This window comes from Tauraco erythrolophus, chromosome 23, assembly GCF_009769465.1.
Source record: "Tauraco erythrolophus isolate bTauEry1 chromosome 23, bTauEry1.pri, whole genome shotgun sequence".
NCBI classification, from domain to species: Eukaryota; Metazoa; Chordata; class Aves; order Musophagiformes; family Musophagidae; genus Tauraco; species Tauraco erythrolophus.
The window spans coordinates 3,541,730-3,556,134 of record NC_141487.1 but is presented as its reverse complement, the minus strand read 5'-3'; the positions used below and the strand labels follow the sequence as shown (position 1 = coordinate 3,556,134).

Below are 14,405 nucleotides of genomic sequence, written 5' to 3'. Positions count from 1 at the left end.
TCATGTAAATTTTGCTTACGTGAGGGATTTGTGGCAGTGGAGTGCCAGTTCCCTTGCCTGAATAATCTATACCAGCAAAAGGACTCTCTTGTTACTGAAATCCTGTCTATAGGAGGACTCGTGTAGGTCTTTCAGTGTTGAGCAAGCTTTTTTTCCTGCTAATCTGTTATAATTTCTTAGTGCAGAGGGAAAAACTCTAGTGAAAAACTTATTTTTGTTTTTGCTAAATTCATACTTTCTCCGTCTTGTGTAACTAAGATCCAGCCTTGTGGGTACCAGAGTACCAATAAAACATAGGCTTTTGACTTCAGGAAAATACAAGAAATTTTAATGCAACAGACAGGAGAGAGGTCCAGCATAGATGTCTAATGTGTTAGTTTTATTTAAAGATGGTCTCTTGGTGCTAGAGTAAGAAATGTTCTTTTAAAAAAAAAAAAAAAAATCAAATAAATAAATAAATAAATAAATAAAAATAGGAATAACTTTCTGTTGAAGAGTTTAGAAAGCGTCCGGCTTTCATCTTGGGAGGAACGGGTGCTGTAAAGCATTCTTCAGAGTAAGGTGTAGGGACGTTGTCCTAATTCTTCCTGGAACCTGCAAGGCAAACATGAAATAAATGTTACTAGACTCTGTTTCTCTCCCAGTATATGCCACCATTGTCAGCAGTGCTTTTACCTGCCAAATCAATACACACAAGGTTTCTTGTGTAAAACCAATACTAGCTTAAGTGTTAGACTAAAATTAATTCCTTTCTTAAACTTTCTTATTAAAGACTTAAATGAGAACCTTCTCCTCCCGTGTCAGGTAACGCAGATGCAGTCTGCTCTACTCAGTGACACGTCTGAGGCGGGACTCACCATTGCAACCCATTCCACTCAGGGAGCCGATTCTGTCGATTCTCCTCCCAAAGCAGCCAGAATCTCTCATCATCCTGGGCATCTGCAGCCCCCGCAGTCTCTTGAGGAAGGGGTCCCTGTAGGACAGGGGGCTGCTGGGTGCTAGTCTAGGTTCAGCCTTCTGGTCATCACTGTCATCTGTGAGTTCTGGTGGGATCTCCTCCTGGATTTTGGGCTCTTGCAGGTCAGGATTGGACTCCAGGGCTTCAATCATTGCAAACTTATCCTCCAGTCTCTCCAGCAGAGCCTACAAGAGAAGGACTAATTTCATGAAACTTCTGGCTTTGTGGTCATTTGCTAGCTCTTCCAGTCATCCATTTCTGCATTCATGGATGGTCCCATAGACACCCCTAGGGAGACTGTCAGGTTGGACCCCAGGGTTGCTGGTGGTACTTGAGCTCTGTCCTCTGCAGTAAATCCCTGTTCACATTAATTCCACCAATGGGTAGCTCTAACAGAGAGCTGATTAGAGCTGCTTTCCACAGAAGTGTGTTTTACTGGCAAGGTTAGAAAAGCTCTTGACAGAGAAAAAAAGCAAGATCTGAGTCGCACAGGGAGATACTACTCAATGGTACCTCTGAATCCCTAGTCACTCCATGGTCTCAGAAGTTGTCTGCAACGCTGCTTGCCAGCAGTTGGCTTTCTCTTTTTTTTTTTTTTTGGCTAAGACTGTCTGCTTGCTTGTCACCCCTGGCTGTTTCAGTGCACGTCACTTGGAGAAGCTCTTGGTGTTTTCACTAATCTCTGCTCCAGGAGTTACAGAATTGCTGCTCCTTCAAGTAACATGCATCTCCCTGAAAATACCTGTCTGCTATGTTTATGTCTGCTATATGACTTCTTCCTGGGTACCGTCCTCAGGATTTTTAAAGCTTTGTGTAACGGGGATCAGACAACCTCCTCAAGGGCAGCTCAACCAATTAGAAGAATCTAATTGTCAGTCTCTAGAAGTAGAGTGGAGAGGAGTGAGCCTTACAGCTTGCTTGACAGTGAATGCATTTGGAAGCCACTTGGCTACCTGCTAGAAACAGCCTAAAGCGTGGGGCAGTTCTAGCTTTGGCTGACACTGTTCTAATCATCTTGGGGAGTTTGTTCGCAGGGTCTGATGTGGCGAGAATCTGGTCACTGGTACCAGTCCAAGGAAATGTTTGAGCTTTCAGACTTCATCTCGCAAGACTGAGTCTTAAGCTCGTATCGTGCTGCAACAATGGATGTTCTCTAAGTATCGTCCATTAAAACACACGTGGTAATTTCATAGCTCTAGAAGCTTTTCTGGATTAGTCATGCTACATGATCATACTGCTCCTCTAGCAAGTTTTCTAAAAGTTTGACTTTGGGTGCTCGATTTTACCTCCTCATCTTTCATGCACATGCAGCCAGTTCTCTTAAATCCATGAAGCTAGAGCCGTATGGCTGTCCTGCTTCACTGTTCCCGCTGTTTAGCGGGATAAACAGGAGCCCACCTGGAAGTTCTCTATTTGTTCTTATAGAGCTACTGTGATGATTTTTTCCCTCTCTGAGACTTTGCTCCCAGGAAAGTGGATGGTGTTTTAAGAAAAAGAACCAAAAACCCAAAGCAGACATCCCACAACATCAGAATTTTGTTTCCTACTGCTACCCAGGAGCTCAGGTGAGCCCAGCACTGGAGGTTATTGCTCTATAGAGCTTCTTTGAACCCCTGTGAAGAACTGAAACTTTGTCCCCTGGTATGTGATCGCTGATGTGGCTATCCGACCATGCAAAAGACAGGCAAAAACACCACCTCACACTCTGCTAAGCACCCCAAAAGTTTAACCTTGCAAAAGGAGAGAGTCCTCACCTCCATGCTGGCCAGTTCTTTGGCAGGGCTGAGGCTGTAGATAGGGTTGGCTCTGCTGGACTGGAGTTGGATGAGCAGCAGCAAGAGGAAGCCACAGGAAAATGAGCTTTTAGTGTCCATGGCGCTGGGTTCGTTGGGAATAGGGAAGTTCAAGTTCTTCTTCTGAGATGTGTCTTCAGGTCTCTCTCTTCCTTGTCCTATCCTCTCTCTTCCGAAGCTTGTCTTTTATACTCTTTGGGTGTGATCTCAGCTTCCTAGGTTATCACTGGATTTATCTGGGGCACATTCCAGTCCCACTGCAGGCATGCAGCTCTGCCAAGGGAAGATTCCCTTTATTAGCTGTCATTAGGCAGCCGTTGCTGTTGCTGAGGAATGTATGTCACAAGTCAGTGATTTCATGTCACTCCCCCTCCTCTTGATACCAGGCGCTGTGATTACATAGTCCAGTTGGAAATTCTTAGCAATTTTCTTTCAAGAGACCCCTGTGGTCAGATTTACGGAGATGGGAAACAACCCTGAAACTGCTCTAAACTCTCAGTTAGAAGCTTTCCATAGGGAAATCACCTTTTACAGGGAAAACAATAGGCTTTTCAGATGGGTGTTTGGTGGAGAGCAAAGGCTGAAGATAAATCTACTTTTAGGACACCTAAAGCATCGCGCACACTTTCCTTCTATATATGGAATATGCACAGCCACCGCATACCATGGAGTGTGCTGAAAATCCCAGATTTGGGCCACTTCTCTTTTCCCAGTGCTGTCGAGGTGATATCACCATTGAGACTTGGTATTTGTACGTTGCCAACAAGAGAGGCGCCCCGATCTGCACCTCAATACAGACGATAACTTCTAGGCTGACTCTGCAGGGACACCGAGTACCTCCAGCCCCCCACGACGGCTGACTTCGGCACCGTTGAAAAACACTAGTCTGTATTGACAGCTAAACGTTTAAATCAGTGGGATTTCTTTAAACCTCGATGGTAAGGCTTGACCCTACGTTAATAAAATACGAAGAAGGGATGGTCAGATTCAGGAATAATCCTTGTACCGTACAGAAAGCAACTTGCTCGGCGAGAGCTTTCGGTGTTATTCGGCAAAGGTATCAGATCTGGCCCTAAGGAAGAAGGAATGAATTTGTGTCTATGTGTGTTTTTGGGAGGGGTTGAAATAAAACATTTAGTTTAACATGTTAAAAACAAAAAGTACTTATTTGTTTCTTTGAGAGCTGATGTTTTCAAGATTAGCTAAAAGCTGCCTGTGCTTAAATGAGAAATTACGAAAATGCAGATTTGCTGCGAATTCCTGTTCCAGCGTTGTCGTTGTTGGTATAGTACAACTAAAAATAAATCTTTTTTACAGAATTGCAGGAGAGTTCTAAATCATGAAGTATATTGCTTATCCTGCGTTTTCCTGATGTTCTTGTTATTCTAAATCAAAACAAGAATGAATATATGAGCAAGTCGAATATGTCAGTCTAGTAATAATTTGTTGACTTTTAATACAAATATAGGTCTTGACATTTCGAGTTTCCTGAGTACAGTTTCTAAATAATAATAGAACGATAAAATATTTTTCGTGTCTTAAATGTCTTAACATGGTGTTTGTGTACAAACATGTGCACACACTGTTCACATGATCAGCTACCAAAATTATACTAGAAAGGACGTTCTCAAGGTTGTGAAGTCAAGCTCAAATGCTACTTTTTCCTAATATAGCCTGAAGTCAGCCCAACTCCACGTGTTCTCATCAAGTCTGTTATTATAAAAGCACTCCCTATTTTTCCCCAATGCTTTATTTTTTCAGTACATGGAGGCAGTACTCATTTTTTATATTATTGTATATCCTAACACACTCCTATTTTGTGCTGTTCGAATTGTGCTTTAGAAAGAACCAAGATCCTGATAGCTTTCTTTTAATTAGCACTCCACACTGCAGCCTCTGTATAATTCACTAATTAGTTACAAATATTCTCTTACTGCTGCTCTTGGGTGTGTATGTTTGTTTGCGCCAGGGTGTAACTTCATTTTGTAAACTAAGAAAGCGTGAGAAGATGAACCAGAATTATTCATTAATATTGAGTGTCCAATTTAAGATAACTAGGATCTGTTACTGTTTTATTTCTTATTTCTTTCACACACACACACACACACACACACACACACACCCCAAGTATTCTCTAGCGCTCTCTCTGCAAAACCCTCTGTCGCTTGATCTGAGTTTCTCTTGAGAGCTCAGCACATCTGTAAAGCAACCCCTGGGGCACAAACCCAGCAGCGAGAAACTGGGGAACACAGTATCAGTCACAGGTGTGAAATATTTAGCTTTGAGTGACCTGTCCTTGTGAAACAAGGTAATATTCCAGGATTGTATTCAATAACGTGCACCCAGAGATACTCCTTTCTTTTACTGGTTTGTTCATGTTCCGTCTTTCGTATTCCACAGCAGATAAATGAGATGGAGGGGCCTGACTTCAGCCTTGACAACACTTTTCTAAGACAGGGAGATTTCTGTGCACTATTTCATGTAGTATGTATGGATGTATGTAGGTGGGATAAAATGGCTGTCACAGTAGCTATTGTATTTTCAAAGTGGAATTCTTCCCTCTGTTATCCATCTCACAGTCCTGCCAAAGCAAACGGAGCATGAAATATCAGAACTCAGCTCATCGTTTTTGCGTCTGTAAAGCTCACTTGTTTGTTTGCTTGTGGTATCTCAGTATCATCACCCCAGCAAGATTAATATGAACTGTAGGCTTTGTACCCAGCGATGGACAGTCCAGACCCAGGCCTTGCCCATGCTCAGCCTAGTAAACCCTGTTGGGAGTCTTTTAACAGGGCAGCAGGTTCTTATAAAAACATAGTGTGACTGGTTTTAGGGTTGGGAAACAGACACGTTTTCCCAGCATCCCAGGGTATGGGATAGGAGGTGTGGGGACATGAGGCTCCATTAGAAAGCAGCACCAGCTGCTCAGAGCAGAGAGGGAGAGCACCAAGGGTGCTGCTGGCAGCCCTGTGTGTGGATCTCTGCGAGGAGGAGGATGGTACATGGTCAGAACTCAGCTGAGGATGACGCTGCCCCTTCCCAGCAGGGTGGTGAGATGTCCTTGGTTTTCAGCCCTGTAAGGCTAAGGACTGTAAGCCTCAGGGTTGGTGTCATGTGGATTCTTTCTGCCGATAGATCTGTCCTAACTGATGCCCCTACCTGCTGCACGTCCTTCTGGTGATGCCCGTTCTCCTGTTGCCATTTTGCAGCTGAAGAGTGCTAGAGTGTGAGCTGATTGTGAAGAGCCTTTGTAGTCCTGTTCTGACAGGAACCCCACCCAAGCCCCCTTTCCCTCCCTCACAATTTGATTGGATTAAGAGGGCAATGAAGAGGTAAGGCCGTCAGTGCGGGGAGCAAAAGGACTTTTTACAAGGGCATGTAGTGACAGGACACGGGGCAATGGCTTTAAACTGAAAGAGGGGAGATTTCGATTAGATACAAGGAAGAAATTCTTCACTCTGAGAGTGCTGAGGCACTGGAACAGGTTGCCCAAAGAAGTTGTGGATGCCCCATCCCTGGAAGTGTTCAAGGCCAGCTTGGATGAGGCTTTGAGCAACCTGGTGTAGTGGAGGGTGTCCCTGCCCGTGGCAGGGGGGTTGGAACTAGATGATCTTTGAGGTCCCTTCCAACCCAAACCATTCCATGATTCTATGAAATGTAGTAATATCTGGTGCAGCGCTAAGATCATAGAATAGGCCATACTACAAAGATAGTTAAGTGATGCCTCACTTTTTCCATAGAGGAGGAAACTTACTTTCTTCCCAAACATGGATTGTTTCTCTGGCTGATGGGGATGCATTATCTCTATGATGCGGCTGCCCCTTCCATTGCTGGACTCTCTAGGCTCCATGCAGGCAGCAGGGCCCTGCCTGTGCCAGCTGCTTTGGAGCAGAGTGTCTGGCAATGCCCGGAGCCTCTCTGCCTGCCTGGGGCCCCCTGTGCTGCACAGCCTGGTCTGGAGAGGCCGGGGAGGGCTTTGCACCCCGGGCAGAGGAGCCAGGGGGCTCCGCCGAAGCCCAGCGACACGAGCTTGCGGAAAAGCGCTCATGCCAGCCGCGCTGGGCCGGGGGAGCTGGGCTGGGGGCACCCCGGGCCCGGGCGGGGGTGGGCAGCCCTCCCCGAGCCGCGGGCAGGCGGGGCGGCCCGCCGGGGCCGGGCCGGGCGTGCGGGGCGACCGGCGTCTGTCCCGGGTGCTGAACGCCCCGCGGCGCGGCCACGGGTATTTTTAGAGCCACGTAGCCCTCCTGTCCTCGGTGGCACCCCGTGCCAGGCCGCCGTGCCAAGCTTGGCACTGAGACCAGCGGCTTCGCCCGTGGGACCGGGGCGCGTGTAGGACAGGACCTGGAATTAAGGCCAAGCCCAGTGCCCACCTCCTGGGAAGATTCGCAGCTGGCGGTGGTGAACTCGTCAGGAAAGGCATCCCAGCTCACTGCCACGGTCCCAGAGCTGGCATCAGTGCCTGGCAGTGCCTATTCAGTGCAGTGAGGAGGGTCACTGGACTGATCATTGTCCTAGAAGGATGCAACCACCATCCTTCGTGCTGCTCCGACCCTCCGGCAAAGGCATGTCCAGACCGGCGGGATGCTCTGGCCAGGGTCGGGACTGAGCCCTTAGGACAGAGGGAGAGGAACGCTCTGGAAGGGATTTCTGTGTCTTCTGACTGTGCTACACCGTGACCGAAAAAACACTCACAAAAGGCGATGTAGGCTTTGTACAGAAGTTTATTGCTCCGTACCCCAGCCCCACGGAGGCTCGGGGGGATCCTGGCTGTCTGGCTGCTGGACACTGGCCTGGAAGCTCAGGAAGCTCTTGGGAGCCGGTCCCGGCTTCAGCTTCTCCCTCTCCTCCAGAAACCTGGGAGAGAAGGGCAGAGAGCTGCTGCGGGAGCCGCTCCGAGGCGTTCAGCCGGGGACAGCGGCCGCCTCCGCTTCGGCCGCCCCGCTTCCCTGCGCCGCGGGGAGCCGCGGGCTCTAACCGGGACCTACGGGCTTTGTACTGATTGCATCCCAGCCCCGTCTGCGCGCCGATCCTCTCCATCCTCGTCCCAAAGCAGCCGGAGAAGTGTCTCCGTCTGTAGGAGGAGAGGAGGCTCCTCCACTGGCTCTGCCCCTCCGCCGGCTGGGGAGGGCCGGCGGCCGGGAGCGGGCCGCTCTCCGCCCCCGGGAGGTGCCACTCGGGGCCGCCGTCCTCAGCCCCGGCCACCGGCTCGTCTTCCAGGCCCGGTTCCCCTTCCTCCTCCCGGAGCTGCCCCAGCGCCTCCAGAAGGTCCTGGAGAGGGGGGGACAGGGACCCCCGCTCCTGCCCGCTTCGCCCCGGCGGGACGAGTGCGGGTGGCCCCCCGAGAGCCCCGGCCCGCCCCGGTACCTGCAGGGCCCGCCGCTCCGCACCGTGCTCGCCGCCGGCCGGCTGCGCCCCCGCCCATGGCAGGACGAGCAGCAGCAGCGAGGTCCCGCAGTACAGAGCCGGGAGTTGCATCCTATCCTGTCCTGTTCCAGCTCGGCACCGTGCCGCTGCTTTGCCCATGGATGCCTCTCCTTATATTCTCCACTCTCTGACCGGAGGGAGCTCAGCTGCCTCCTGCCAGATCCCCGCAGGAGCCGGAGTGCCACACTCTGCCCCCCAGCTTCGATAACAGAACTGGTTGCAACTGGCCCCACAGGTGACCCTCCAGGAGAGGGTCCAGCAACTCCTCCAGAGGGAGAGAACTGCCTTGAGTCATCTCCTTCCCCCCTGGCAGCACTCATTTTCCCAGAGATTTCCTCTCCCTCCACCCTCCACTCTCCATCACTGTTAGGTAGGAGTTGATGCAGTGAAAACACCTTGCTCTTGCTGCCTGTTTGCTCTGCCTCACATCTGCAGGCACGCAGGAGCTGTGAGCTGGCCCAAGCAGGGGGTTGATTTCCTCCCCAGGGGGATGAAGGATGGATCATTTCTCCTCCATGGAGACAAATGGGGGCAGTTAGAAATTTTGCTCTGTCTGCAGCAGCTCCAACAGCTTTTTCTTCTCTGTATGCGTATTTTTGTGCTATGTAAATAGACCACATCCCAAGATTTGGATTTAGGAGATTTTCCTTCCTCGCAAGTTCATGTGATGATGGTTCTTGCTTTCCTTTAGCATTGTTGGCAAACTCTTCCCTCTACAGCTAAGAGGCACTAACCTTTTAGTGGCCTAAGTCTGCCATAAGCCATGTCAGCCATGCTGACACTTTGCTATAAACGTTACTTGCTCTGCAGCCATGCCTTGGCTGCAGCAGTAAACCAGTCGCCACCCTGTCCTCATATCCCACCATCTTTCCCATAAACGATGGTGTATTCTGTCCCCTTAGCTTAGGCTGGAGTGAGAAACTCCTATGGAACAAACGTTCTTTCCAGAAAGCCCAGGGGCCTTGCCCAAAGAAAGAGATATTGTAGATCTTTGGATTTAGACTCCCCAGATAAAAGTGTCTGAATTACCAATTTGGCAACTGTAACAGGCAGCCTGTTTGTATGAAACTTTCTCTTATTTTGCCTCAGAGATTTACAGCAGTTTCTTATTAACTTTCAGTAAAACTTCTGGCATTTCTCCTGTGTGAGTGGCAAATTTCAACTATAAATGAGTACAATTTCCATTGGTCCTGGGGTGCAAATCAAGATGACCCTGTTAGATCCTTACAGAATGAAAGGCAGAACCCGTGATATCCTGTGGGTAGAGCAGCAGACAGGGCCCTTTCAGTCACTGCCTGGGTAATACTAAAGCAATTAAGTCTCTGCCTTCTGCCCTTCCCGTTTGCTTAGCCTGTACACTCATAAATCTGTCTGATTTCACTTGATACGCAGTGATTTCTGCTCACACCTTTATTTCAGAGTCTGTCCTAAAGCTCAGCAAAGCCAAAGAAAGCCTTTCCTCTGAGTTCAGAGAGTTTTGAACTCCAAGCTGTTGTGGACTTATTACTGCTGCTAGGTGCTGTATGAACAAGTAACAACATATGTTATGTTTTTACATCTCCTTCCCTCATTTTCTTGTCCTTCTGTTCCACAAATCTACCTACAGCTGACATGATTTATGTCAGATTGGAAGCAAACTAGCAACGTCAGCTTTTGTGGAACAATGATCTCTGCATCCAGCAGTCTTAACAGTTAGCAAATGGTTTTGTTTAAAGCATTGCAGCAAAGAAGAATCTGGCAGAGAAATGAAGAGTGTGTTTTGAAAGTATGTACCTGAGTGAAGGAAGCTCGGCGTCAGGTGGGAGTGTTATGTTGACACAGAATAAGAGCAGAAAGCTAAGGTAAGGATGTGCATCATCCTTGATTTTGTGTGTAGTAAAGACTGACAGGAGTGGAAAGAGATAAAGCAGTGAGAGTGTCTAAGATCTGTGTGATGACCAAGGGAAGTAAACAGTATTTAGCCCTCTAATTATAAACTAGGCAGGCTTGAGTCTTGGATGAGACCAAATCTTGGTTGCTGCCTAACATCGCTTATAAACAGGTACCCCAAAACCAGACACATTTGGGAGAGATATCTGTCTGTTTCTTTCTATGTAGAAGTAATTTTATTGCAGGCTTTTCTCCTTGGCAACTTCTGTAATCCTAGTCTGTAAATTCGTGCACTGCTGCTTAGTGAAGATGGAAATAACACAGCTGGAGATGAGCTTCCCCCATCTGACTGGCATGCTGACTTCAAAGGTTGGCTTTGATTATTTAAATGCTAATAGAACTCAGAAAATTACCTGAAGTACAAACACACCTGGCTTCAGTCCTAGGGATCTAATTATGGAGCCTTTTATGTGAAATAAATTGTTCTTGCTTTCCTAAAAGTGGCTTTTTAAAATGTTCACACAAAATGCCAGGTGTGGGGTGGCACATTACCAGCTCAGCCTCTCAGCCTCTGTGGAATTGGAGCTCCTATCTGTTTCTTATTCATCTTCTGTAGGATTCTGTTCACAAGTGCTCACAGTCTTCAACCTCATCTGATCTCTGTTATTTTATCTGCAAATAATTTCAGTGACCCACAGTTTATGTTAGTATCACTGAATTTGGAAACAGACTCAGGATGTTCAGGAAACAAACTCCAGTACCACTTACCCTTCACTGGATTTTCAGAGTATTCAGTGTTGAAATTTCTGCATCAGGAAGCTTTTATGCCTATGAGAATGTGCCTGCTCCTAGGGTTACTGAGAGCTGGGAGCAAGCTATCAGAGCCAGGACTGTTAGGAAGGAGGTTGTAACCTTCTCATTAGCACCAACTGTCATAAGATACCAGCTCGTCATTGTTTGACACCTTAATGTCCGTGGGCTGTGTGGATTAGCCTTTCCCCCATCTAGGCTGCACCTGGGCCAGCCCTGTGGCTAGCATACCTAAGAGGAACTCTATTTAAGAAAGCTGGTTGCTTCCTGTCAGGTTCCCCCATCTAAGTGTGCCTGTTTCTTTTTAGTATAAGTAAACTGTTGTATATTGGGGGCAAAGAAGTGAAAATCTCTTCCTGACTGGGTGAAGGTGAGTTAAGTTAGAATAACAAATCAGAAATCTCCTTGTTCGTGTTTGTGCCGGAAAGAGGTCTTTGTATGATGGAAGCTACAGCAAGAGGGAGTGTTATTTGTATGGCCCAACAAGATTCCAGGCTTCCAGGAGAATTTGCCCATGAATTACTGTGCAGTCTAGGGGACTCCATCTAGAAAAGCAGTTCACGCTGATCAGAGCACGTTAGTTTTCAGATATGCATAGCCTGTCTATTGATATGTCAGTTATGCTGAAAACTCATTTATTCTTTTGTTCTCCGTTCCCCACTTTAATTCTTCCTCTGACTGGTGAAATGCTTAATTTTCTTGTTGCTTTGCTCAGGAAAGAAAACAGAGAGTATAATAAATTCATTGTATGGACTATTCTGTTGTTTGAGAGCTTGTGCTCAGGGGTGCCTCTGTAAGTGATGAGCCCATTCCTTGCCAGTGAGTGTCTGTTTAAGGCATTTTTGCTGTTGCTGATGCTTTGTTGTCAAAGTTAACTTAAACAGAGTAAGTAGCAAACAGCGTAAGACCTAACAAAAACTATGAACTAGAGAAGCCTTCAGGATATGTTGTTGAGTTTTCTGCTCAGGATTTGTGTTGATAGCCTCATAACTACTGGTCTGAGGAGAGAAAGATTCTGAAGGATGGAATAGCCATAGACAGGTAGAATTAATTGTAATTTTTAAATGTGCAGGAGATATTGAAATTGAAATAGTAAAAGATTGCAAGAAAATAGAGAAGCTATTGGTAGCTTGTGCAAGGAGAGTGTATCTCCATTAACAAATCATTCTGTGCTTTCTGGTCTCTGATAGTCAGCTCTTAAGTGTTCATGTTTATAAACTTGTACTGATGTCCTTCCTGGAGCAAGCCTTTAGGCTTCAGGGTGGAAGCTATATATTGAAAATAGCATGAGAGGAGAACAAAAGTTTCTCTGGTTTGGCTCTGAGTAGCCCTCTGACAAGTCCTGGATTGCCTTCATTCTGTGGGATTGTGATTAGAAGGAGCAGAACCAAATCATAGATTTTAAGTGATTGAGGCAGTCCTAGAAACTAGACCTCTAGCTGCTCTGTGCAAACAGGCTTTGTTAAGGAGAGCTGAACTGCCAGGGGTGCAGAGCTTGCTCTGGTGAACTTGCTTTGCATACCTGCTTGTGCTCCATGTTGCAGTTTATATCCAGGGATCCTGTCGGGAATAGGCTTATTACCAGAATATTTTCTTCTAGGAGCATCTGTCTTGTGGGCAAGAAAATGAGAGGAGTACAACTGTGCAGCACATCTGTCCACTCCAAGAAAAGGCTGGAAGTGAACAGCTGTGCCTTCATTTGTGACCGTCAGTGTGGACATTTTGAACAGCCTTACAGATTTCCATGGAGCTGCTTGCAGAGTTCAGCTCCCATCAATATCAGGACAGCACAGTCACGATCTTGGCAAACCAGCCTTCATACAGAATTCCTTCGGCTCAGGATGTTTGCCAAGTAGCTGTTCTCCAATTTGTTCAGTATTAGATTCAGTGAATACTTGGTTTGCTAAAAAAATAGAACTGGTCAGATACGTTTTTTTGTATAATCTTGACTTTACTTTTTTGTTAGATAAATGCTTTGCGATATGTGGATCTGCCTATGGAAGAGTAGGGTGCCCTTGAACTTTCTTCAAAGAGGGTAGCGTTTTTTTTCAGACAAGATGAGATATACTAGTGTGAAACAATTGTTTTCCTCTCTCAGTGGCTGATCCAAATGCAGAGTAACAGCTTTCTGCTGACGTCAGCTAAGACGGCTACCCTTTTAGTTCAAATTGTGGTGTCAAAGGTGTGGGGCTTTGTGTCCTGGCTTCTGATGACTCTTCTGTGAGGATGGCTATGTCAGTCTTATGGCTGTGTGTCTGACTTTTTTTTTTTTTTTAAGAGCAGCTAAAAAGTCCTTTTTACCAGAAAGCAGCCCTCTGAAATGCTTCTGAATTCTAGTGGAATTCTAACTGCAAACTGGGACATTGTTTCAGTTTCAGGAATGATGCAGGAAAGAATCACAGCAAAGGCTTGAAGCGAATTCACCAAATTACAGAAAACAGTTTATTATCTGTGATGTAACGAGACTTGTTTATTTATACGTTTAGTACACAAACAGTACAAATGTTTTTTGTAATTAAATTTCAGGTAGTTGTTCACAAATGATTACTCCGATACAAATAGGCAGTACAGCAATGGTATATTCTATTGGCCAAGTAATTCAGGGGAGAAGTGGGGTGGAATTTGCTCAGTACGTCATGTAGTAGATGGATTGGTGGAGCCAATGCGATTAAGGGCTGAGTATCCCACTGAAAGGCAACAGTTCCTTGGAAACCTCAAAGTCAGTCCTGTCAAGAAAGCAGAGGAATAAGTAAAAGAAAGAGAAGTGGACAGGATTTCATGCATGGAAATTAACTAATTTCTTACTGTTCTAGGGCCAGGTTCAGCTCCACTGTTCTGCTCAGAGTTTCTTTGGATTGACACAAGCATCCCTGGGGAGCTGGTGAAAACCTCTCTGATCTGGCTTCTGTGACAAGATGAAATGCATACAGCTGACTTGGAGAAGGGAGCGAAAGCAGGTAAAGCAGAGATGTGGCATTCACAGGTTTTAAATATACATCTGATGACAGCGAATTCTGAGGAGGGTAAAAGTAGTAAACTGTGTTTGCGATAGGAGGGTAAAAGTTAATTTAAGGCATCGTTTCCTTAAAGCTGAATTAAATCTACTTTTATGCATATTTATGCAAGCTGTACATGAACAGACAGACCACCTGCCCCGGCTTTCTCTTACCATAGTCAGCAGTTAGCATCCCAGTCCACTCAGTGACCCAATTCTGTCCAGCTTGACACCAAAACAGCCCCTAGTGAGGCCCTTTTTGCTTCTGCCTCGATATCTCCGGGGTAAACTTAGGAGGTCACTGAAGAACCTCTGGACAGCACTATCACCCATAGACATGCTCTCAGGCTGGTCCATGGTGTTTCGGGTCCACTGGAATTCAGTGTCTTGCTGATCAAAGGCACCTGTTGGGATCATATCATCTTGCTCATGGTCCCTCTCTTCTGAGAGCAGGGAATGCTCCAGGTCCTCATCTAATAGTTTGGACAGGCTCTGAAAAAAGGGAAAGATAGATGGTAGAGAGGGAGGAGAGAAGAAAAAGGAGGGGTTCTGGGAA

At 46.7% G+C, this 14,405-nt stretch overlaps 1 protein-coding gene across 1 annotated transcript; it reads right to left on the bottom strand.

Annotated features, from left to right (window-relative positions):
* Nucleotides 1-822: 822 nt before the first annotated feature.
* LOC104371431 (natriuretic peptides A) lies at nt 823-3,279 on the bottom strand. Its single transcript, XM_009987270.2, has 2 exons — nt 2,713-3,279; nt 823-1,143 (listed from the first exon to the last, which is right to left on the bottom strand). The coding sequence occupies exons 1-2, from the start codon at nt 2,830-2,832 to the stop codon at nt 826-828; spliced, it is 438 nt and encodes a 145-aa protein (XP_009985572.1). The 5' UTR covers nt 2,833-3,279; the 3' UTR covers nt 823-825.
* Nucleotides 3,280-14,405: the final 11,126 nt, after the last annotated feature.

Bases quoted from the DNA above. Each gene is read 5' to 3' on its own strand.
- LOC104371431 (XM_009987270.2), bottom strand. From the start codon at position 2,832: ATGGACACTAAAAGCTCATTTTCCTGTGGCTTCCTCTTGCTGCTGCTC. The intron at 1,144-2,712 runs GTGAGGACTCTC...CTTCTCTTGTAG, and splicing joins AAGAACTGGCCAGCATGGAG to GCTCTGCTGGAGAGACTGGA.